This window comes from Canis aureus, chromosome 4 (genome assembly GCF_053574225.1).
Source record: "Canis aureus isolate CA01 chromosome 4, VMU_Caureus_v.1.0, whole genome shotgun sequence".
In the NCBI taxonomy this organism is placed as follows: Eukaryota; Metazoa; Chordata; class Mammalia; order Carnivora; family Canidae; genus Canis; species Canis aureus.
Genome location: NC_135614.1, coordinates 61,530,485 through 61,556,237, shown reverse-complemented (window position 1 = coordinate 61,556,237; position 25,753 = coordinate 61,530,485). Strand labels below are relative to the sequence as shown.

General features: G+C 48.8%; 1 protein-coding gene and 1 long non-coding RNA gene across 6 annotated transcripts in view; one reads left to right on the top strand and one right to left on the bottom strand.

Annotated features, from left to right (window-relative positions):
- Nucleotides 1-418: 418 nt before the first annotated feature.
- LOC144312841 (uncharacterized) lies at nt 419-25,753 on the bottom strand. Of its 2 annotated transcripts, XR_013378471.1 has the most exons (5): nt 25,009-25,753; nt 24,448-24,579; nt 22,229-22,301; nt 2,015-2,110; nt 419-768 (listed from the first exon to the last, which is right to left on the bottom strand). It is a non-coding gene; the product is annotated as an uncharacterized LOC144312841 (long non-coding RNA). The 2 variants fall into 2 exon arrangements; XR_013378470.1 differs by lacking the exon at nt 24,448-24,579.
- Nucleotides 7,446-25,753, top strand: part of AFAP1L1 (actin filament associated protein 1 like 1) — a 60,153-nt gene continuing 41,845 nt past the window's right edge. For 2 of the 4 annotated variants that reach the window (XM_077895953.1, XM_077895952.1), the window contains exon 1: nt 7,972-8,042. In XM_077895953.1, the coding sequence (XP_077752079.1) occupies nt 8,027-8,042 (16 nt within the window). In that variant the 5' untranslated portion in view covers nt 7,972-8,026. Of the gene's footprint in view, nt 7,563-7,971; nt 8,043-25,243; nt 25,401-25,753 lie in introns of those variants that run through there. The other 2 variants (XM_077895955.1, XM_077895954.1) reach the window with 2 other exon arrangements.

Genomic DNA, 25,753 nt, shown 5'->3' with positions numbered 1-25,753 from the left:
ACACAGCCATGCAGGGACACTCTCACACTCAAACCATTCAAAAACCCTGGAGTAACATCTTCAATAAATAAAATCCAGAGGCTATGAAGATGAGGGCCAGCCTCTCATTATCACCCAGGAGCCCCCTCGCCTCTTCACCTGGCCTGGTCCAGTATGATTGGCACAGGAGCACAGGTAAGAGAAATCACGGGCCTGCAGTCACACACACACACTCACAAACACACACTCATTCTCTCACAGTCTCGCATACATACACACACTCATACTCTCACACACTCTCACACTCTCACACTCACACACAGTTAAGTCCTCAGGGCAAATTAGAGCCAAGTGTGCAGATGAATCAAGTCAAAAGTAAGTTGACATCTATACCCATGACCAAAAGTGTTTCCCAAATTTCAGTCACTCCAACACAACGTTCTTGATGTTCAACAGATTCTTTGCTTGCTTAACGCTGTCTACCTGATATTTTTCTTTCAACTGACTCATACCTGACATTTCTATTTTAAGCAACATCAGTGGAAGTATGGATTCCTAAGGACCAGTCATATGCTTTTAATACAAATTCAAATAAATTCGTAACTCCTCAAATGTGGTGGTCTCTGTCACAACCGAGTCCAGGCCACATTCCCACCAATCACCTGAATTCCATGCTTGGGGAAGCATCGCTCTATGTGACAGAAGTAGGACGGGAGGAGATGTATATTCCCTCAGTTTCTTCACAAAGACTGGTCTTCGAGGAGCCAGAGGGTAAAGAATCTGAAGATGCTGCGCACAGAGAAGAAAACACAAGTTACTACGACGATCAAGCAGGACCTGACTGACCACTGCTCACCTCAGAGAGCCAAGACTCTCCTGCACCCCAGGGGTCATGCCAGCACAATGTCCTCAGACCTTGAGAGGTTTTCGTTGGATACAGTCCCTTCCCCTGCTGCCCCAGGTTGTAGGGCCTCTGCCTTCATGGGCACCATCATGAGCTGCAGCAGGGACATCAGAGCTCTGTGGCTAGACTCAGCTTCCCTCTTTACCAGGCAGGGGTTGTGGGCTGAATTGTGTCCCCTCCAAAATTCATATGCTGAAGCCCTAACCTCCAGTACCTCAGAATGTGTCTGTATGTGGAAGTAGGGCCTTTAAATGAGGCCATTTGGGTGGGCCCTACTCCAATTAGCCTGGTGGCCCTATAAGAAGAGGAGATTGGGACACACAGAGACACCATGTGACAGAGGAAAGACCATGTGAAGAGGCAGCAGGGGGGTGACCTCAGAGGAAACCAACTCAGTTGCCACCTTGAGCTTCGACTTTCAGCCTCCAGAGCTGTGAGAAAATAAATTTCTGGGGCACCTGGGTGCCTCAGTTGGGGAAGCATCTGCCTTCCCCTCAGGTCATGCTCCCAGGGTCCTGGGATTAAGTCCCCCATCGGATTCCCTGCCCGGCGGCGGGAAGCCTGCTTCTCTCTCTCCCTGTGCCTGCCGCTTCCCCCTGCTTATGCTGTCTCTCTCTATATATCAAATAAATAAATAAAAATCATTTAAAAAGAATAAAAGAAAATAACTTTCCATTGTTCAAACCCCCCAGTCCGTGGGATTTTGTTTGGAAGGCCCTAGCACACTAATATACCAGGTGAAATTAGCTTGCAAAATAGGAATGACAGCACTTATTTCACAGGGCGGTAAGGACATCAGGTTGTATGTACATCAGGTTGAGTAGCGGGCTGGGGTGTGTGTGTGTGTGTGTGTGTGTGTGTGTGTGTGTGTGACATCCCCGCACCCTGGATCAAGTGCTTTCCCAGCGCCCCCTCTGGCCAGGGCCAGAACTGCAGGGAAGGGGGAATGACTTTCTCCCCTGGAATCGCCGCCTGCACAGACGCGCAGGCCTTCAGTGGCGGGACCTTCTTCACCATAGACTGGGAGAGACCCGCTGCTGCTGAAGACCAGCAGAGGATGGCAGTCAGGAGGTGGAGACAGAGTGGGGACGGCTCTGTTTGCCAGCCTCATCCCTTCAGCTCCCCAGTTACCTTCTGAGTGAATGGATTCCTTTCTTTGGCTTAAGCTGGTTTGAGCTGTGATGCTGTCACTTGCCACCCAAGGAGTCATGGCCAATACGCTGGCTCCTAGAGAAAAATAACATTCATTAAGTGGAGTCTCAAGGGAAGTCTCCAGCGCCTTCCTGTGGATAAGGAATTTATTGTCACACAAAGGAAGTGTGACTTCCTATCTAACTCACTGATGGGGTCTTACCCACCTGAACCAGGAGAAACTTTCCCGAGCAATTTGTCCTTCTGACAAAATAGTGGCACTATTTGACCTTTTAAAAAATACACACACAAAATTCCACCTCCTAACAGCCCCTGTGGGTAGCAGGAGCTGGAAGCTCTGTAAGCCTCCTGTTTAAGAATACGAGGTGTTCTTGCCCTAGGAAGGAGGAACCTGGCTGGAGGGATCACATTTCCGATGGTTTGATTTACATAAAACCCCCTGCAGGGGGCAGCCTGGGTTTGTGTGTGGGTGGCTGCGATTTCAGGATCCCTTAACCTTTCCAGCAGCGCTGACCAGTCTTCAGAGGAAACCCACACTGCTTACAATAATCACTCACACTTCTGACAGTGCGCCAGGCACTGGATTAAGCATCTGACATATCTCATCTAATCCTCCGGGTGCTTCTTTTACCATCATTTTAAGGATGAGGAAATGGAGCTCTTGAGTAATTTGTTCAAGGTTTCACAGCGGTACATAGCAGAGCCTGACCCCGACTCAGGGACGTCTCACCTGAAGCCACTGTACACCTACCTCCCTAAGCAGAGTGCTAGCTGAATTTGGAGAACGCTTCCTCTGTGCCGGGCAAGGCACCAAGCACTCTACATGCACGCATGGAAGCCTCACAAGCCCTGTGTGCGTGGAGCTGTTGTTTGCCTCCAATTTTCAGATGATTTTTAGATGAGTCATGGGGGTCCAGAGAAGTTGAAGATCATGCCTTTGATCTTGCTCTCCCTCGACGTGCCCCACAAAGGTAGAAAATGACAGTTATGGGACAGGAGAGTGGCTCTGGTGACATCAAGTCTGGAGTCCTGGACTCCACCCCTGGCCCTGCCTCTTAGGCCTGGTGTGCTTTCAGGTAAGGTTTCTTCCCAGCTTTGGGCTGTAGTTTCCTTACTTAACCAACGAGGAGACCACCTGGCTAACCTCTCTGATTTTTCTCTGCTCTAAAGTTTTTCTGGTTCCGGCTTCAGAAATTCCCTTTGGACTTCGGCAGCCTGATGTCATCCGGCAGCACGGAGGGGAAGATGGAGCATACAAGGCAGCCTTTCAGAAGGGAGTTAGCCCCTGCCCTGCCACAGTGTTAGGGGCTGGGCATCTCCCAGGCCCTCAGGGTGGAGGCGCCCAGCTGGACAGACTCTCTGGAAGGTCTTCATGAGGCCATCATCTCCCTCAAGCTTCCACAAAGGTAGCTGTGGGCCAACAGAAGACCATCTGGCAATGTTTCCAAGCAACTGCAATTCATTGCCAACATTATTGAATCAAGAGATTTTACACTAAAATCTGGATTCCTGGATTTTCCTGAAAAGTCTAAAGATGCGGCCACTCCAGGCTCATGTCCTTGCTGGCCACACTGGCCCATGCCCCTGGATCCTGACCTTTCAATGGGACAACAGTGCTCTCCTTTGCCATGGACCCCAATGCTCCCCTGGCCACTCACACACATGCCTCCCCTGGCTGGCCCTTTAGACACTTTAGTCTGGAAGCCTCACATGAGGAACTAAGGGTGCTCTTTTTTTGAGAAAGGACTCAAAGAGAAGGGACAAGCCTCATGCAGCATTTGGGCATAGAAACAAAAGCTCTTTTCCTACCGACACAACCAGTGCGCTGGACTCTGTTCACTACTGAAGCTGAGCCCTGTGGCCTGGGAACAGGTAGGAGCCCTGAGCCCTGGAACAGAAACCTGAAGGTGTGACCAAGGAGGGGCTTTCATCCATGAAACTCTCTCTCCCAGCAGCCACCACCCAGATCTCTATCTGCTTTCCGGGGCCCAGGGTGGACCAGCAGACATGTGTCATTTCCCTGGGTAGGAGCCATAATGGCGATATTGTACTGAGTGGAACAAGAGAAGTTTTCATCCGGCCACCAGCCCTGGGCAGACGCTCGAGCAAGGGGCTCTGGGGCTCACTCTGCACAAAGGAGCTTGGGAGAGGGGCCCTGCACCAAGGAGAAGCCCAATGGGCTGGGCTGCATGCCCACAGCAGCACGCAGTGAGGAGGCTGGGAGGCAGAAACCTCTTCCTTGCAGAGTACCTCACTGCAATCTCATTTCCCCCTGCAAACAAGTGAGCAAACGAACAATCCCAGGTGACAAATGGCACCCTCTGGGATGCAAGCATTAAAAGAAGCCTCATGAGCCCTTGAGCTAGTAGTATTCATTGACTCATTCCACAGTACTTGCTACCACTCACCCCTGGCCAAGCATGGCACTAGAGCTGTAGGGATCCAACAGGGAGTAAGACACATCACTCACCCTCTCACTGCTTGTAATCAGGGAACTGGGTGGGGAGGAGAGGCAAGGCAAGAAGTTAGTAGGAAATTAAACATTGACGACCCAACTGAAGAACTGAGATTCACAGAGCAACAGAGTCAGTCCAAGAACTCAGGTCTGAATGCCCCATCTGTGGTTTTTCTTACTCTTCCCAGGGTCTCCTGAGCTATATACCTGCACTGAGGTAGGGGGTCAGTGAAGAAGGCACCCTAAATACCATCGTAAGGAACTTGGACTCTACACTGAGGACAGAGGGAAGCCATCCCATATTTTTATTTTTATTTTTATTTTTATTTTTATTTTTATTTTTATTTTTTTCATCCCATATTTTTAAGAGGGATCTGGGGGCACTTGCCTTTGACTCAGGTTGTGATCTCAGGATCCTGGGATCAAGTCCCTCATCAGGCTCCCCGTGGGGAAATTGCTTCTCCCTCTGCCTATGTCTCCACCTCTCTCTCTCTCTCTCTCTCTGTGTCTCTCTCATGAATAAATAAATAAAATCTTTAATAAAAAATTTAAGGGGGATCTGATTGGGGTCATGGAATGTTCGCTCTGGTGGCCATGATGCAAGCAGACCTAGAGGCAAGACAAAAAGGTAGAAGACTAGAGTATGTTTCTTTCACTGGGACAAAGAATCTTTAGCCTCCAAATTTTTCTTTCCCAGGGCTTCCCAGTTCCACCTGATAAGCTAAGAATGAGACTGGGGAGTATCATTTGTTTTCCCAAGATTGGGAGCATGAGGGAGTTGAAAGCTTTCTTCCTGGTATTGTTCACGGGGATCAAATTTGATATCTTTTTACAGAGCCAGAGCTCTCCACACAGAACTCTTTAGACAGCACCAGACAAACCTAGTACCAAGCAATAAGAATCCTCTCCGAGGGTTGCACTCATGCAGAGACATGGGAAGGAAAGGAGGAAACAGGACATCCACAACCACCATCCAGGTCCTTCACTGGCGCTTACCACTGGGCACCCCACAATCACACCAAACCAAACAGCTCTACCAAACGGCTCTACAGGCACGTTCTGTGGTCTCCCCCACTGTGGCTCTGCCCCTACTGTTTGCTAATTACTGTTTGAAATGTAATCTCCCCATTGTGGGCTCACCCAAATGTCCATCATCCAGTACTGTCACTATGATTGGCAAGAAATTCTTGCTTTGTCTTGATGAACTCCAAGAGGACTTTATCTCTCCTCTGGTCCTTTTCACATAGTAATCTGTAACTCATTTATTTTGTGCATATTTATGTCCTCTATTAGATTGTAGATTCCTTGAGGACAAGAGCCCATTCCCACTTGGTGTTTTTTCTCCCGATAGGAACCTGCACAGAATGCAACAAATATTGCTACGTGAATGGATGAAACATGGTGTCCTTTTTATGGTGACCATAGACTCCATTAAGTGAAAAGGACAGAAAAAAATATATAGTTATTCCTTGTCCAAAACCCCCAAACAGGGTTTCTCATTCAGTGATCCTGACAGCAACCCAGCTGTAATCAACTAGGTCAACAGTACCACCCAGTGGGCATTATGAGAACCACTACACCTCCACAGCCCCTTCTTTCTGTTAACTCTTGGCAAACTGTGCACAGACTGTTCTCCCATTTATACATGTTTCCCAGTCCAAAGTTCAGTTATTCCCCCTCCATAAATCACCCCACAGATATATATAAATTCTCCTTAGCCCTTTTGACTTTACTGTTTCAATTCTCTAATGAACCTCCAAAATTCTTGAAAGTTTAGCAAATATTTTTTAAGAATCTACCAGAGCCTCTGTCTTATAATTGCTATACTTTACAATATTTTACTCTTTCAAATGAATTGTTATGTTTTTAAACATATTAATGGGCTGCTCTGGGACCTTAACAGCCATCTATTGCCTTGTTTCCAATGTTTCAGAGTTCCAACAGTGAACTTGGGGAACTTAATCCACTTGCAAATTGTTGGTTGTCTGCTTTAGAATTTAAACTGACCTTTTCAAATTGGAAAAGTAGGCAGGAACAAAGAGGAAGTTGGAAAATAATAATGGCTCACATTTTTATAGCTATTTATGGTTTATAAAGTGGGTTTGTACCATCATTTCATTTGCCCTCGCAACAGCCCTACGAGGTCAATCGGAGGTCTCCCAAAGCACAGATGAGCAAGAAAGTCTTATGCACTTCGTGGGGCAAGACCTCACACACAAGGTTTCTGACTCAAATCCTTGTTTTTCTTCAGCATGCCACATTTCCTCTGAGGGCTAACACATACTACAAACAACCCATGCAATGTATGGAAGACAGCATTAATTTCAATTTGCCCATAAAAGCCATGGAGAAAAGATCCCTAGTCCAGGAAAGTGCAGGATACTCTTTCCCAAGCTGCTCCTCGCCTCTCTCTGCCTTTGCACAAAGTGTTCCCAATGCCAGGATGTTCTAAGTTGAAGGAGTTCCCTAGTCAAGACTGAAAACAGAGCCTTGGCCCAACTTGGGGAGGAAGGGTGTCTAGGAGGACAATTGGGCTTGGACTTCACTTTATAAAAGGTCTTAAATTTAGATATTTGCTATGGCGTATAAATAAGTTATACCTGTTTTCACAGAGACACAATAACGGGATGAAAGAAGTTGACATTCTTCATACAACTTTAACCTTAAATCCTGACCCTGGGCCGCACTGGCCGTAGCGGTGCTCTTCCCACGCGCTGTCATCGGTCTGCAAAGAGCGCGCCTCCCTCGCACTATACTTTGGGCGCTCAAAGTATTCACCCCCACAATGTGTGTTCCCCCCGTTTGGATGTTTCATCCGTTAGTACACAAAGAAGCTCAAAAGTTGGAACTATCCCAAGCAGTGTCCACCTTTTAACCCTCTCTGTGTGTCCTTGTCTTTGACGCTCTTCTTTTTGGAGATCTATTATTATTATTATTATTATTATTATTATTATTATTTCCTGCTCTTCGCGCACCCCGCGACTGTCGCCGCACCAGCGTAGCGCCGCGTCCACTGTCTGGAACTGGAAGGTGCTCAGGGAAGACGCCTCGGCCGCGGACGACACAGCCCCGGTCGGGCCACGAGGGGCAGCTGCAGCGGGAGGGCTTGATTCCGCCGGGCGGGGGCGGGGGCGGGGGCTCGTCCCGGCAGTCGGGGCGGCGGGCAGAAGGAGCGCGCTGGGAGGTGCGACCGTAGGCCCCGGCGGCCGGCGGGGCGAGCGGAGGCGGGGGGCGGCGGCGGCGGGGCGCGGCGGGGCGCGGCGGGGCGGGGCGGGGCGGGCCCGGGACCCCCGCCGGCCGCGCAGGGGGCGAGGCGCGCTGCGGCCCGATTCCGGGAGGGCGCGGGGGGGCGGGCGGGGGCGCGGGGCGGGCATCCTGTCGGGGGAGGGGCGGCGCGCAGGGCGCTCCCGCGGGGCCGCAGCACAGCGCCGCCCGCCCCTCCGCCCCTCCGCCCCTCCGCCCCTCCGCCCCTCCGCCCGCCGGCCCCGCCGCCGCCGCCGCCAACCCGCGCCGCGCGCCCGGGCACCGCCGGCGCCATGGACCGAGGCCGGGGTAAGAGGAGCCGCGGCGCCGGCGCCGGCTGCTGCGCGGGGCGCGGAGGGAGGACGGCGGGGGGGGGCGGGGGGGAGCGAGAGGAAGAGGAGGGCGGGGGGGCGAGGAGGGGTCGCGGCGGTGGGAGGCCGGGGCGGGCGTGCAGGTGCCTCCGCCGCGGGGCCGGCTCCTGAGCCGCAGAGGCGCCCCCCTCGCGTCCCGGGGCCGCGTCGCCCCCGGCGTGTAGGACCAGTTTCCTGCGCTCGGAGTCAACTTCGTGAATCGGTTTGCAAAAGTGCCCCGCGGGCTTCCCGGGGCCAGCGGGCCCCTCCCACCCATGCCCCTCTGGAAGAGTGAGACGGGGCCGGCAGGTACACCCCCAAACGCGGGGTGCCAGACGCCCCCCGGAGACCCGAGCCTGCAGCTGCCCGAGGGCCTTGGGAGCGGGGACAGGGTGCGTGCCGCTGCGCGCCTGGGCGCCGGAGACCCGCTCTGGCCCTGACAAGCTGTGCGGTGCCATCTGCGCCCGATCCCTCTGCCCCTCTGGACCAATGACAAAGTCGGATCGAGGGTCTCTGCGAGGCCCCGTCTTGCTCCCACGGTTTTTCAGGAGTTGAGTGTGTCTGATAAGAGTCTCAGAGCTTGGTGAGGGAGGGCGTGTGTAAATGCACAGGAGAAAAGAGAGCAGCGTGCGTGTGGGGAGGGGAAGGGGGCTGCTTAAGAAGAGGCCCGGACACTTCAAAAGGCGTGTGTCTGCCGAGAAGGGGCCTGCTTGGACGCGCGGGACACCGGAGCACCCAACCACCCACGGCTGCCAGGCCGAGAGATCACAGGTGTGAGTGCGCTTGGTACACTGGCCAGTGCTGCGCCAACGTGAGAAGCATTATTCTTGTTACTGTTATCAATGGGAAATGCCTCTGCCTCCCTAAAAATCTCACACCTTTCCTCTATCTGCCTGTTTGCTGGGCTGAGGCCCCCAAGGTGGGCGGTGGGGGTGGGGACAGGAGCGGGGGCGGAGGAGGGTATGAAAGCAGGGAGGAGGGCACTGGGGGCAGGGGTGGGTGCATGAGCAGGTTTCAGGATCAGCTGGCACCGACTCCCAGTACGGAAAGGCCAGGCTGAAGGAGTTCCCAGGGCTCTAGGGGACCCCAGCTTCCAGTTCAAGAAGCTGGGCACGACTTCTCCACCCACCTGTTCCCAGCACAAAATACTGCTTACACCTTCCCCTTTTGGGCCTTTGGGGAGGCAGGAAATGGACGGGGCTTCCGTCTGGCTCTTTGGACACTGGGGCTCCGATTTGTAAAGCAGTTCTCACCTGTTAAGGGACTCGTGGACAAGTTTGCAAACAGCATAGGCACCAGAGAGGAGAAACAGAGAGAAGAGGCACCTCTAATGTCCCTCAATCGTCCCTACCCACCTCCCACACAGTACATCTAAAGCAAAAAGTGCCCTCCTCCAGAAAGTTGTTGAACGTCCCTGTCTTGGTCCCCAGCACAAAAATCCACATCTGGTCTACTCAGAATTATAGGAGGACTGTGCCCTCCTTAGACAGACCAAGGGTGACAATAATTCAATTAGCTTAAAATGTTTTATAACCAGACACCTCCCTTAAGAAGGCTATCTCCTGAGCACTCTTCCCAGGAAGCTGGACTTCCTGGGACCCAGTTAGTACACAAAACTTTCTAGAGCTCTCTCTCCTGCTGCTGGCTTTCCCAGCCTACTTTTCCTTCTCCTTAACACCTCTTGTCTCCGTGTGCTATTACTTTAAGAGTTAGACATGGCCCTATATGTGTTGTGTCTACCTTTCCTCCCCAAGTAGAAGCTTCTGGAAGGCAGGGAGTGGATCCGTGTGGTCACTCTCCTGACACAATGCTTGGCACACAGTACGAACTCGCTAAGAGTGGTTCGGTTCATTAACAGAAATATGAAGCACACTCGGTAGTGCACTGCAAGTTGATGGATATACTGTTGATTTTTAAAAGAGAATATACATCAGAACAGTTCTTTGTGACTTTCAAAGGCCTTCTCAAAATGTGAGTAAAGTGGTCATATGGCCAGGGCACATGAGATCAGGTTGTCTATCTAGTTCCTAAGTTGTCTATCCTGCTAAATTATTGCAAACATCTTATGCACTAAAGCAAACTATATCTGAATTAGAATGGAAACCTGTATACGTATTCAAAATAAAACATGGAGCTTCAAAAGGCATTCCAGCAGACGTTTTTTAGTGTGCCCCTAGCCCCCAGGTGGGTGTGTGCATTCACTTCCATTGTCTCATTGTCCCGGAAGGTTTAAGAAGCTTGGGTTGAGTTTCAAACTCATACTTACTACTACGTGGGGAGTGGGATTGTCATGCCCAAGATACCGGGGAGGAAACTACACTTGAGCATTAATAACAATAGCCACGGAAATCATCCTAGGAAAGCCTGCGTCGCAGGTGTATCAGTTTGCTAGGGCCGTATAACAAAGTACCACAGACCAGGTGGCTTACACAACAGATGTATTTTTTCACTGTTTGGGAGACTAGAAGTCCAAGACCAAAGTGCTGTCCAGGTTGGTTCCTGGTGTGGCCTTTCTGACAGGCTTGTAGACCTCCACACCTTTTTTTTTTTTTTTAAAGATTTTTATATATTTATTCATGAGACACACATAGAGAGAGATACAGAAACATAGGCAGAAGGAAAAGCAGGCTCCTCACAGGGAGCCCAATGTGGGACTCGATCCCAGGACCCCAAGATCACGACCTGAGCTGAAGGCAGATGCTCAACAACTGAGCCACGCAGGTGCCCCGAGACCTCTGCCTTCTTGCTGTGTCCTCACCTGACCTCTTCTCTGTGCTCTGTGCACGTATGAAGAGAGAGTGCTCTCTGCTGTCTCTTCCTGTTCTTATAAGGACATCAGTCCTATCAGATCAGGGGCCCACACTTATGACCTCATTTAACTTTACCTCCCTAGAGGCCCTGTCCCCATATACAGTCACATTGGAGGGCTAGTGCTTCAACCTATGAATTTCAGGGGGTACACTCCAGTTCAGATCAGCAGGATTGGGTCACTGCCACTAGTGGCACACCAATCAGTTGCTGTTTAAGGGACAGAGCTAAGTTTGAACCAAAGTGCTGATCTTAAGCTTACTGCTGACTGCCTCTGCTGTGGCAGGTTACCTGCCCAAGCCCTAGAGCAAGATTTGGATGCCATGTCTTCTTGCCCCCGGTCCAGGTACCTCCCTCACACCTCAGCTGTGCTGCTCACATCTTCAGCAGCAATTGCAGCATAAAAGCTCAGCACCAAGGTCAACTGACTCAAGAATAAAAACAAACCTGGAAATTAAGACTTCTCTTCTCACAGGATATATGTCTTCCCATGAGTAAAGGAAAATTTATATGAGGCCAGAACAGAGAGAAACCACTCATAATGAAATCCCTTCCAGTAGGATTTACAAATTCATGAATATCATACAAAGAGAGTAGGAGAGGGGCACCTGGGTGGCTCAGTGGTTGAGCATCTGCCTTTGGCTCAGGTCATGATCCCAGGGTCCTGGGATTGAGTCCTGCATCAGGCTCCCTGCAGGGAGCCTGCTTCTCCCTCTGCCTGTGTCTCTGCATCTTTCTCTATGTCTCTCTTGAATGAATAAATAAATTAAATCTTTAAAAAAGAGAGAGAGAGAATAAGAGACTGATGGCCACAGATACCACCTCCTACAGGACAAATTAACTAATTCTGTCTTCATAGGATAAAAAAATATGAATACCGATAATACCTATCTCTTGGGGTTGTTGTATATATTAAATGCACAGAAGGTGCTTCAAACAATGCCTAGCATGTGGGACCCACTCCGTAAATGCTATTGTAATTAAAGCCTTGTATCATCAGATTCCGCATAATAAAATTGCTTTATAAAGCTTCACTTGCAGGGGTGTCTGGGTGGCACAGTTGGTTAAGCATCTGCTTTTGGCTCACATCATGACCTTCACGTCCTAGGACCCAGCCCCGCATTGGGCTCCCTGTTCAGCGGGGAGTCTGCTTCTCTCTCTCTCTCTTTCTCTCTCTAATAAATAAATCTTTAAAGCTTCACTTGGTTCTCCCTCAAGCTGCTCTGACTCTGATGACAGATTTGGAGTCCCTCTTCTGTTTTAAGGATGAGCTAGACAGCTTTGTGTACAACTCAAAGACAGGATCTGTATCATAGTCTTCTCTATATCCTGGAGCACCTCCTTTGTGGTGCTTATCCCTTGAAAATCCATCTCTGACCCTCAATAACTGGACCACAGTCTGACAGATGACTTTGAGTGACTGGTAAAATACTAATATGTATGCCGACGTGTCCATATTTCTTATGCATCCTATTTACTCGTGCCCACTGACTGGCTGTGTCTTCCAAATTTTGCCTCTGCAATCTTTCCAGTCTTCTCGAGCCATCCCCTCTTTAAAGCCTTTGGTCTAAATTTTATCTGATTTTGTAATATGCCTTCTTAATGTCCAAGATTATATCTGATCTGCTTGCCTCATGTGAAGTCACCGATTTCCCCATGGTTCCTTTCCTTTCCACGTCACAACTAGTTCTTTTTCAACTAGTTGAATTCAACCCAAGATGGGAGTTTCTTTTGCAGTCTGTGTTCTTTGGGAGATCATATTGCCTGCTGGGCAACTCAAGAAATAATCAGAAACTCTACTTTTCATTGAATGGGATTTTTATTGTTCAAGAGATGATGGAAGAACCCATTCTAACTATTGTGCCTCTGTTGGACCATCTTTGAGATTCACATTAGGAAAGCCGCATCTTCCTTATCCAGCTTCCATGGGCCAAGCAACCTGTAGCTACTCCTAGAATGAGCTCTCTACAGTGGCTCACCACCCACCTTCTACCTCTAGGATCGTGCATTCCCATGCAGATTACCTCTTCCCTGAGATCCAAGTTCTTTCTCTACTCCTATCGGTTACTGGCCTTCTGAAAGGAATACTCAACCATATTCATCTTTTCCAAATATGTTTTGTGACATCATCTTTGTCAGCCTCAGTCCAGACTGAGTAAAGCTGAATGGTTCAGAGAATAGATAAATGCAGGTTTGAAGTGTTCTGGTTTGTTTTTTAAGTTGGTTCCATGCCCAATGTGGGACTTGAACTCATGCCCTGGGATCAAGAGTTGCATGCTCTACCAACTAAGCCAACCAGATGTCCCAAGGGTTTGAGTTCTGGCTGCAACTTCCTAGCTGTATGATCTTTCTGAACTGAATAAATTAATTCCTCTGAACTTCAGTTTCACTTCATTTGCAATGTCGTGGGTAAAGGTAATACATGTAAGCTAGCTCTTAGGAAACATTCAGGAGTGATAGCTGTTATATTTATTAAATACAATGACTTGGATTTCAGCTACTCTCTGCAATGGGTGTATGTGGTCATATGGGGCCCTGAGATTTGAACTTCCTCTCTTCCCTGTAGAGGCTTCTGCTGTCACTGGGCGCTGCTTCCACATCCTTATCCCACTCAGAATCCATGGCGTGTGGCTTCCCCACTGTAGTCAAGGTTTTTTCTGCCTCTCCCTCAAATATCAGTTTCAAATCCCCCTTCTCACATGGGTGAGCACCCTGCCAAGTAAGTTCCTCCCTCCCCAACCTCTGCCAGAAGCCTATCATTACTCCATTCTGATCTTTGCTTGGGAAAAACAATCTTGTGTTTGGATACCATCGGCTTCTCATACTTTTCTTACCCTCCTAAAAAAAACATGCAACTGAACAAAAAAGTACAGCTCCTGCATGCACATGCATGTACATGCACGCATGTGCATACACATACACACACACACACACACACACACACACACTACCCCTAAGCATTTTCCTCCTCCCTTTCCTGACCAGACTTCTCAAGTACACAGTCAGCATGTCAGCCTCCAGCTCCGTCCCCTACGACCCCTGTGCTGCCTGCACTCTCCCTTCCAATCACACCTTCTGCGGAAAGCCTGTTCTTCAGTGTCACAGAAGGTTCCATTCTGTTTCATCTTTCACCTCCTCTAAGTCCCATCACCTGGACTTCTCAGTAGCGCTATTGACCTGCTATCGACTCCTCTAAATGTGTTCTGCCCCTTGGTGGACATGAGGAAAGCATGGATTTTGGAGTCAAATAAGTCTAGGTTAAATAACCCCTGCTCCATCCCTCCCAGAAGCCTTTGCTGCCTCTCCTCCTGCCCCTCAGTCCCACTGTTATCAGAGCTCACAGCCTCTGGGCTTCCCCCACCCTCAGGCAAATTACCCAAGTCTTGCCCCCTCAGTCTGCAAAGCAGGAAGAATGACACCTAGAACGGGGAGACTGGACTGTGGTGATTGTTACCCAGTGCCCTGTGCCTGACCTGTGGCAGGTGCTCACTGTTCTTCTCCATCTTCCCTTCTGGCTCACTGGCGTTTTCTTCTCTGATGACTCTTGCCCCTCTCTCCCCACCGTCAGGCCTCTCTCTACACTCTCTCCTGTAGAGAACCAAGCCCCCATGATGGGGACACCCAGTGTCCCTCTTCAGCCGCGAGTTGGGTCCACTCCCAGCATTACCTCCTGCCTGTGGTGCGTTTCCATCCGGAGGTCAACTCAACCTCCGAGTGACCCAATTTTGAACTCCTCTTATTCACCACCAAATCAGATCACCCTTCCTGTTTCTCTTTTTCTGTTAACAACACAACCACGTGAGGAGCTCTTGGAGGAAATGGGGCTGTTTGTGAACAAGACAGAATTTGAAAGGGGGACACAGGATCAGCCCTGTAGAAGAGATAATAGAACGACATCCCAGAAGGCTCTTCAAGAGATTCAACAGAGGCCAATTTGGGCTTGAGCTAGGAGAAACATACAAATGAAAAGAATGACTCACTCCTAGAATTGGAGTTGCCCAGGGACAGAATGGCCAGAGATCAGGGAACCACAGAATAACTCCTATGGGGACCACAGTAATCATACAGGCTAAGAACGACTGTCACTTAATATTCAAGTGGCTTCTATTGGCATGACCCTTTTGCAAATTGCAGAGAATGGGACTTCAACCTGAAGCATCCATCTTTTATTTAAACATACGCTTTGTCATAACTTTCACTGGGTCTTATAAATTGCACTTAAGGATAGAATACAGGAAGAAGAGGACCTGATGGCATTAAAGACAGTAATTTAAACTATAGATCTGATCATGCTTAAACCCCTCAGTGGATTCTCCGCGTTCTTAAGATGAAAACTATACTCCCTGTGGTGACCCTCAAGGCCCTGCCCTCACTGTTACCAACTTACTTTGGGCCCTTGGCCATCTCTTGCTGTGGGGTCCCCTTACACTGGTCTTTGTACCTCCAACTGGTTACTCCTGCTCATCCTTCAAAGTCTATTCAAACCTTACTTCCTCAAGGGAGTTGCTCCCAAGCTCCCAAGCTCCAGCTCCCTTCTATAGGGGCCCCCTGGCCCCCTGCACTTTTTACCCCTTGGCTGTTGTCATAATTCTAATCAATGGTGGGATTAACTGTTAATGTGAGCTCTGTGAGGGCAGGGCCCTTCTCACCTTTGTTCACAGCTCTTTCCCTAGCACCTAGAGTCATGCTTGGCACATAGTAAATGCTCAAAAGATGTCTGTGCAGATGATGAATAAATGAATGAAAAACTACAGAATTCACTGAGTAAAAGCTGGATATGGCCACTTTCAGCTCCAGGATTCTCCATTTGAGTGATTCTCACTTTCTGGACACAGAAACATGGACTTCATCATTATTCATTGTTTCCTTTGCTTTCATCTTTCATCCAACAAAACTTTAAATCCTGTTGATTATTATTGATTTTTTTCGTTTTTTTTTTTTTTATTTTTATTTTTTTTCCCTGTTGATTATTATTGAAACATGTCTCTTGGATGGCTTCTTCTTCTCCATCCAAAGGGAGCTTCCTGTTTCTGCTCTCACCTTTTCCAGCCTGCCCTGAGGACCACCCTCCATTTATCTGTTGAACTCCAGCTGGGCTCAGAATCATCCCCTGTGGAGCCTACCGAAAATATGCCCCCAGGGATCTGATGGGTGGGTCTGAAGTGAGGTTTGGGTACCTGTGCCTTTTGCAAAGCTCCCAGCTGAGTCTGATGTGCTCTGTGTTGTGAGCAGAGACCTGCTTTTATCACGACCCTTGACCCTGCCGAAATACCTGCCAGGATTCCCTCTTGCTATCTCGAGCACTGTCTTTTATACATTTCAGCTGAGTGGGCCTCTAGGATCTGGATCTCTTACCCAAAGTAGTCTTCTGAAATGTCTCCCTTTATCTTTAACATGCCAAGCAATTTTTCTATTGTAGTCCATAATATATCTGAACACATTCCCCTCCCCTCCCCCCAAAAAATCTTTGCCCAGTGGACCTCTAGAGATGCCAGTGTTTATCTTGGGGCTTCTCCTTCCCTACCCCACCCTGTACTCTGCTGTGGACTCCCAGGGTGTGTGAACTCTAGCCTGAGAAGACCAATCTCCAATATATGTGCCAGGACACAGTGCCAGAGTGGACATGAGTCTGGACACGGAAGCAGAATCCTACATCCTAGCCCTGGCTCAGCCGCTCACTCTGCAAAGCAAGAACATACATTTTTATAACACTTCTGACTTTTAGAAGTATTTCCACGTTTACCAGTGGTATCCATTGCAGCATGGTGTTGGGACGGTGGGCACTGTGAATGCTTCATTCAGAGCCCATGAGCCTCTGGTAATCATACCCAATCTCACTTTGCAGTCGGACACTGTAGGATCGCTGTGGGCAAGAAGGAACCTGTGTAATAGGGGGATATTTAGATAGAGTATTGACCACTAAAATCCTTTTTCTGCGGACCCTTCTGGCCTGAATTTCTCTCCTGTGGCTTCTCTCAACTCAGGCAAAAGCCCTGTGAAATGGACAGGTGAGACATCTCCCATTGGACAGATACAAAAACTGAAGCTCATAAAGATGTCTCTGCTATTCCCTGTCCCGGAAAGAGACCAGTTCAGCATCAGTCGGCTATTATGAAATCATCACTGCCACATCCCCCTTCTATCTCCTCTTTGACTTGGGGTTATCACCACCCTCCTCAGTCTTGGCTTTTAGAAGATTTCATTGCACTAAGTTAAATACCCCTTCTATGCATCTGCGAGTCCCGTAGTCTGAGACGGTCTTGCCTTCTCATTTCCAGTGTCTCACACCTAGCAGGTGTTCAATAAGAACAGCCCACTGAGCGTTCACCAGGAGTCAGGCAGTCTACATTTGTACATGGGGCTCTTTAATGCTCACACAATCATGAGGTTGCTGCATTTTAGCCTTTCCGTACATAAAACATGCCATTTGTTTCACTGGGTGAAAAGTCCATCCAAAACTGCTGCCTACAGTTATGACTCAAGAGTATCCATACTGTGTGAAGCTTTTATTTTCCAAAATCACAGCCAAGGCATGGATGTGAATTATAAAAATATGAATATTATTTTTTATTAAAAGCTCATGACAAAATCTAGTTTTGCTAGGCCATGAAGTATGTTCCCTGTGAAGGAAGGTGGCTCATGTCAGTGTGCCAATGCATAGATCATTATTTATATATTTGTGATACTTTTCTTTTTTGGGCACTGCCATCTCTCCCCCCAAGGGAACTCAATGGGAATGTTTGTTGTGACTTTGCCCTCTGTTGCATTTTAAAGTTATTTCCTGTAATTTACTCTGAGTAGATAACTAAAAATTTGTTGTATATATTTGTTAAAATATCCCCATTTTACAGATGAAGAAACTGAGGCTTAGAAAGGTCAGTTTATTTACGGAGCCCTGCCTGCTTCCAAATATCAGTTTTTTACTGAATGCTGGAGGGTTATCCCCAAGTCAGTTATAGGAAGGAACATCCCCAAGGAAGTTATAGTCAGTTATAGCCTTGTTGCTAGATAAGCTACAAGGATTTACTGGGTCCAGGTTTCAAGGTGGGGGCAGAGAGGATGCTGGGAAGCAGGGGAAGGAAAGAGGACGCCCTCCGTCAGTGAGTGATAGGGCCAGGCAGCTGGCGTGAGATTTTATTTCTTGCCCTTTACACTCCTCCCACTGTAGTCCTCAGAGTTCTGGTGTTTAGAATTCAAGAAGCTCTCATCCTCCTGGAGCTAAGAAAGAGGCCCCAGGCAGGGCTTGTCCTCCATCTAAAATTCCATTTGGGAAATCCCAGCCTCTCCCCAAGTGAGGGTGGAGGCACAGAGCCGGCCAGGCGTGATTCTTCTCCCTGGCACAGCTGTCAGGCTGCAGCAGGGGCAGAATGTGGCACCACATTGCAGTCATTCCAGCTCCGGGGAATTTATCGACAGCATGTCCTGCGGGAGGCAAGCTCAGGGGCTTTTTATAGCCCTCTAAGAACTGAGGGGAAAACTGATCTCTTGAGAGCGAGAAGTGGTGCACGTGTCTTTTCCAGGCACCGTTCCCTCAAACCTGTAGTCCCAGATGCCCACAGTTCAAATCAGGCCAAGGGTCATGGCTAAGTGAGCAGTGGCACACCAACTGTCCGGGAGACAGAGATCCCAACCAAACCCAGTTCCTAGAGCCCCCTCCATTGGCTTCAGTTTTCTTCACTTTGTCAGGTCGAAGGGATTATAAGGCAGGAATCTGCACATCACAGCCTATGGACCAAATCCAGCCGGCCACCAGCTTTTGTAGATAAAGTTGGTTTTTTGTTTTGTTTTGTTTTGTTTTTTTGTAGATAAAGTTTTATTGGAACACAGGCACACCCATTCCTTCTGCATTGTCTGCATGGCTTTCTCACTACAAGAGCAGAGCTGAGTAGCTGTAACAGGCCATATGTGGTCTGCAAAGCCTAAAGTATGTATGTACTATTTGGTCCTTTATAGGAAAAGTTTGCCAACCCTTGGATTAGACTGTAGAGAGTTTAGGAGTGTCTACCTAGAGCACTGTGGTAAGAAGGATTCTGAGGGTGTCCAAACTCAGGAAGGAAGCTCTATCCTTTAGATCATAAAAAAGTGTGTATTCAAGAATAGGGTTGGAAGGACCCCAGAATGCCATTTGCTCATGTTTTTCAAACTACTTTTAGTCCCAGAATCCTTTTGCAAACAAAATCTTAAGCAATAGAGCTCGGGGTGAAGTGGAAATGAGAACATGGTACAGTCCATTCTGTCCCTCCTATTCCCAAGGCAGCACCTAAGGAAGCTACACAGTTCCCATTAGAAGAGCATTTGAAAACCACCTCTCCAATCCTATGACTCTTATTTTACAACTGGGGAAACTGAGGCTCAAGGGGCAGCATCTTGCCTCAGGTCATATGACGGACTCCCAGTTGGCTTTCCATGGAACTACTAACATGGTCATGAGGTGTCTGCAGAGCAGAGACATAATCTCTGCTGGGGAGAAAACACATCCATTGGCTTTGGGGACCTCAGAGCTGCCATTAGTGCGTGGGTGATGACAGGCCCTCACTGACCCAGCAGCCCATGGGGCTAAACAGGGCTGCAGTGTGGCCAGGACACATTGCTGCTACCTGCTGTGCTTCACAGTGGTTAAGCAAGGCTTGCTTGGGAGCTTTTTTTTTTTTTTTTTTTTTTTTTAGAACACCAGAGCCAAAAGAATAAAAGGAAAATTGAATTGGACCATATTAAAAAAAAAAAAAAAAAAACAGTCATACCAAGACACATTTTTAAAAAACAGAACATGTCTCACTAACTGACATATCAGTTAGTTCATTTTTCTGGGTTTTTTTTTCCCTCCCCAAGAAAAGCTCTTATTAGGCAGATAAAACATCTTTAAACCAATGCCATCCTAGAATGGAGAAATTATGATAATTTATACTGCAGCTTTCTTTTGAAGATGGAATCAGATTTATTCATTTGTAGAATAAATATTTACTCTTCCTGTCCATTCTTGTTGAAGGGTTTGCTGAGAGCAGATGCAGCTGATATGAAACCAAGGGGGATTTTTTTTTTTTTTTAGCTCCACTTGAACCCAGAAGAAAACTGATCTAAGGGTGTGCTGAGAAGCCAGAGAGACTGATCGTGTTTCCTCAGGGCCAGCCAGCGACCAGGTGCAGCTCTGAGGGCTTCCAGAGGGGAAGCTCGGGGTCCCTGTAGCCGAGTCTCTTAGCGAGGCACCAATGCCGGGGACATGAGATCATACCTGCCCGGTGGCCATCAGAGAATATATTAGAAGGACCAGAGGGCTCAAGGGACATTTTCTAGCCAGGAACCTCAGAACCTGGGGAGGCAGCACCCAGGTAGAGAAGATACCAGAGTAAAAAGAAAAAAGGCCCAGAAATGTGCTCTGCATGCAAGGGGTGGGCATGCCGACAGCCCAGAGAAGCAGGTAGGGGTTAAATGGAGCCTCCTCAATCAGGTCCTTGGACAGAGTAGGGCTCATCTTCCAGGTCCCCAGCTGGGTGTGTCCCAGTCCTGGAAAGGCTGGGGTGCTCGGATTTGTAACTAGTAATAGAAGCAGCCTAATGCTGGAGCCCTGGCTCCAGTGTCATGTTGCCTGGGGTCTGAATCCTAGCTCTACTCATCCACTTAATCCCCCAAGTCTCAGTTTCCTCAACTAAAAATGGAGATAACGATCTCCCATCTCCCTACAGGGATCATTGGATTCATGCAATGAAAGCACTCAGCACATAGGAAGCATTCAATTAAAAAAAAAAAAACTAACACTTAAAATACAGATTTGTAAACGATCGCCTCCCTTAATGAATTAGAATGGAATCCAAGTTCCCTCTCTGCTGCTTCCCCTCTGGCTTCGGGCTTCTGGCTCCTGGCTTCTGGCCTGCTGGTCCTTGCAAGGAAGGGATGGAATGACAGAGGGATTGCGGATAAGCCACAGGGAGCGCATGTGATCGTGTCACACAGGAAACTGGCCTCAAGGCCCTGGGGAGCTACCGACCAGCCGGGTGTGAGCAGGAGGGGGTTCGTGTAAGTGTTGCCATTGGGGGACGTTATTAGAAGCGGCAGTGAGCCTGTGTGACAGTGGGAAGGGAGAGGCTGGAAAGAGGTGACCAGTTAGTTGCTGCCCACGAGCGGCAGACTGCATAACATTAACTCCTCCCCGTGTTTAAGTTAAGAACAGAGAAACACACAACTTCAGGCTCTATCCACTTTCAGGTAGAGTTGTGTGGAATCATTGGTCTCATGTGGGAGCAGAGATGTTTGTCTGGGGCTCTCCCCACAGCTCACGACCCCCGTCCCCAAGACCTTCTGCTATCGCTCTCCTGGAGCAACACCCCAGCCATGGAGCAGGGACCCCCCAAGGGTCTCAAGAGCCTGCCCCAGGATGGCTGGGCGCCCCGTGGACTGGAGTGCTGGGCATCTGGTCGGCACCCAATGCAGGTTTGGCAGTGGGAGGTTTCTGCAGGCAGGGGAAGGAAAGTGGAGGGGAGGAAAGGAGGACAAGGGGCTTCCCACCTGGGCCTCAGTCAGGGCTGGCATTGTGGGCCTAACCTTTAGCCCCCAACCTGGAATGGCTTGGCTAAGCCCCGGGTGATGGTTGCATCCCCAGTGATTGCTAATAACACGAGTGGTGATAACCAACCTTTACAGAAGGACTCAGGTGCTGGCAGTTTTAGCCTCCCACCCCGCCCCTGTAATACTGCCTCCCTTCTGCTCACCACAACCTCTGAGGGGGGCACTCTCGTGATCTCTGTGTCACAGATGACAAAACTAAGGTGTTGTCACCTGCCTCGGGTCTCTAGGCTGGGGAAGACAAACCCCAGGGTTGACTCCAGGTGTTTCTCACCCACTTGTCCACTGTACTGACCTTTCCCAACCCCCCTGTCGAAGGGCTGTCCCATGGGGGCTCGACCCCTCTTGGAAGGGACATCCACCTCTCTTCTTAGTTCAGATCTCTGAAAGTTCTATACAGTGGACCTAACAGTGTGGTCTTTGGAGCCATGACCCCCTGGTCAGAGTCTAGCCTCCAGTGCCCCCCAGGGCCCCAAGGAACAAGTTCACTCCTCCTCCTCCCCACCCCTCACCCCCGCCATGAGCCCTCCTGCTCTTGGAGACAGGTGTCCTAGATAGGATTTCCAACCTTCTCCCTAGTCTGAGGTCCTCCTCCAAAATCTGCATTGTTAGTTAATCTGTCCCCAGTGCACCTGCTGTGTACCCACTACTGTGCTGGGCACTGGACAACAGTGACAGACACTAAACTAGACACCATCTCTACCCTCATGGTTCACAGTTTAATGAGGAAGGATATTGAACAAATGATCTGCTCTAGAGGGTGTAACAGGGTGACCTCACCTGTCCAGGAAAGGAGGACTGCCCTCCTGGAGGAAGTCGCATCTGAACCAACCCTCATAGGAGTGGGCACCATCTGGGGAGCAGGAGAGATTTTAAATTAGCAGTAAGTCAACTTGGTATGCATCAGGAATTGCTCTAAGCACCGTACGATGCTCCACGGGATCCACACAACAACCTGTAAGGGGCAGGTATTATCATTATCCCCGTTTCGCAGATGAGGACACTCAGAGAAGTTAAGTAACTTGCCCAAGGTCACACAGTTAGTACTTGGTGGCAGTTGGAGAACAAGCCACGCAGAGAAAATACCATGAACAGAGCCCTGGGCTGGGGTCTCAGATATTGAAAATAGGTAAGGAAGAGTAAAAAGTAACTCTTTATAAAAAAAAAAAAATCATTGAACATAACAAAGATAAATACATAGTATGTTCCTAAGAGTGCATCTGCTACTGATTTTCTGGTTCTTTTATCACACTGAGGTTTCTGTGGGCTGATTGTCAACCTAATCCTTTGCCTTCTGAATGGAAATGCTGTTCTTCATCTCTTGAATCCTACAGAGGGTCTGTTGCTTGTTTGGGGAGAGGAGGAACAGATGGTATATATAACTAATAATCACAATTTACTGATTTACAAAACTTCATGCTCTCACTTTTCATAGACCTTGTCAGATTTGAGCCTCACAACAGGCCTGAGAGGTGGGTAGGGCAGTTGTCATCAACTCCACTTTAATGTTAAGGAAATTGAGGCTCAGAGACATGAAGCAACTAGTGCAGGGTCACACAGCCAGTAAGTGTGGAGGTGGGGCTTGAGCCCTGAGCTTCTGGCTCTGGATCCTGTGTTTTTTCCTCTACACTAAAACACAGCAGACAGCGGGAAGCCAGAACAATTCAAACCCGGCACTTGTGACCTCTAGAAGGTTCATTAGCCTTACTAATCTCAGTTTCTTGTCAGTAGAACAGGGATAAGAAGAGCTCCCACCATATAGGGCCACCACCAAGATTGAAGTAACGGGCACAGAGTGGTGGCCACTGAGAATAGTCCCATAATGGAGTATCTCATACAACACAATGAATGAACACCATGACAGACAACAATATGGGTAGATCTTAGCAGTATAGTGGTAAAGAAAAAATCATAAAGGATTACCTACAACATTATACGCTCTTTTAATAAAGTTAGACACAACTACAGATTTGTAAAAAGCTTTTGTGGCTATATCTGATTGCAGTAGCACTATATACAAGGGAAAACAAGGATGTGACAAATACAGCATTCAGGATGGATATCATCTGGACCCCGGCTTTTGCTTTGAGTGGTAGATATGTGGGTGCTTACTACATTAGCAGAAATCACTGATGACATAAATAAATAAATAAATAAATAAATAAATAAATAAATAAATAAATGTGGAGCATGCTTGAACCAGTGATGATGGTGTCTCATGAAGCAAGGATAAGGATTAACTCAATTCTTATCCACCTGAAGTTCTATTTTTTATTTTAATTTTTTTTTTTTGTTTTTTTTTAAGGTTTATTTATTTATTCATGAGAGACAGAGATTGAGAGAGAGAGAGAGAGAGAGAGAGGCAGAGACACAGGCAGAGGGAGAAGCAGGCTCCATGCAGGGAGCCCGACGTGGGACTTGATCCTGGGACTCCAGGATCATGCCCTGGGCTGAAGGCAGGTGCTAAACCACTGAGCCACCCAGGGATCCCTATTTTTTGTTTTTAAAGGTTTTATTTATTGGGACACCTGGGTGGCTCAGTCTGGGTTGAGAGTCTGTCTCTGGCTCAGGGCATGATCCCTGGGGTCCTGGGATGAGTCCTGCATTGGGCTCCCCTTAGGGAGCCTGCCTCTCTCTCTGCCTATGTCTCTGCCTCTCTCTCTCTCTCTCTCTCTCATGATTAAATAAATAAAATCTAAAAAAAAAATTCTTTTTTTGAGAGAGAGAGAGCACGTGCTCACAAGTGTGGGGAGGGGCAGGAGAGAACCTTCAGGAAGCCTCCCGGGCCGATACAGGGCTCAGTGCGGGGCTAGATCCACAACCCATGAGATCATGACCTGAGCCGAAACCAAGGGTCAGATACCCGAGTGAGCCACCCAGGCACCCCCTGAAGTTCTATTTACAAAAAGAAATGAAAGTGTCAGGCACAGGGCCCAACCTGTTGGGAAGCATTCCAGAAATGTTCACAGTCTTTCTTGGATATCTCTACTATTATTTACCTTATCTGCACACCTCTCCCCAGAGGTCCTCCTTGTCTGCCGCAGGCTATTGATGGGATGGATCCTCAAACTTCTGTGAGGCAGAAAGCCCGCCCCATCTAGGCCTCAGGCCACTCAGGCCAGGCACCCATCCTGTGAATGGACACCAGTGGGGAAAGGTCCTGAGGCGTGCATTGCTGGTTCCAGCAAGCTTTGGGGGTAGAAGCTTTGGGGGTAGCCCCGTTAGAAGACGGCCAGAAGGTATTACAATGCAGAAATTGGAATCTTAGGCTCTAGAATGAGGTCTAGGTTCGAATCCGGGTTCTGCTAGCTGTGTACCTTTAGGCAAATGACTAGGCCTCTCTGAGCCTCACTCGTTCATATGTAAAATACTGTACCTCACGGGGTCATTATGAGAATTAAGTGAGGTAATCTAGGCAAAAGGGCTTAGCACAATAGCACAACATCTGGAACATCATTTAAGAGCTTAAAAATACTACCTTGCATATGTTGGCAAATCGAACTCCAATAAAAAAATATATATATACAAAAAAAAAAAAAAAAAAAACCAAGACAGACTACCTTGCTTTTATCACCGGGTACCGCAGGCCACTCCCAGGACCACGTCTGTCCCCCACGCAGCCGAGGACGGAGAGGGTGCAGGCTGCCGCGGACTGAAGCAGCTGCCATCTTGTGCGAGGGGGCGAGCATGTGTGGGTCACAGTTTTCCACTTCCTCCTGGAACCATTTCCTTTGTGAGCTAAACAGGGAGGAATCTGCAGACAAAGGAACAATTCTGGGAGAGCCCAGTCCCACAGCCAAAAGCTATTTCCTCGGAAGTCACCGGCTTGCCCCACACCCTCCTGTCTGGAAATGGCTTCCCTGGTGGCCCAGGGCTGGGACACCAGGTGCCCAGAGCGAGAGCTCTGCTGGAGGATGGCGACGCCTGGACAGAGCTACTGCTAGAAAGACCGGTTAGGATGTGGGGCTTCCCTGAGCCTGTCACCCTGGCCTGATGCCTGGGAAGAGAGTCCCCAGAAAGGCCCCCCTGACCTGCTTCCCAAATAACCTCCCTGACCTCTGGCCTCCCTGTCTTCCTGAAATAACAGATCAGAGAAGTGTGCTAGCCTAACATCCCACGTAATGATCCCCATTATTATTATTTTTTACTTATAGACCCTTTCCCCGCTTCACCCAAACCGACACGTGAGCATCCTGAGCTCCTCCTTACAGAAGTGGAAGGTGATGCTCAGAGGGCTTGAGTGCCTTAACCCAAATTCTAGCAGGTGGGAGGCATGGCCCCAAACCAGCCGTCTCAGACCAAACC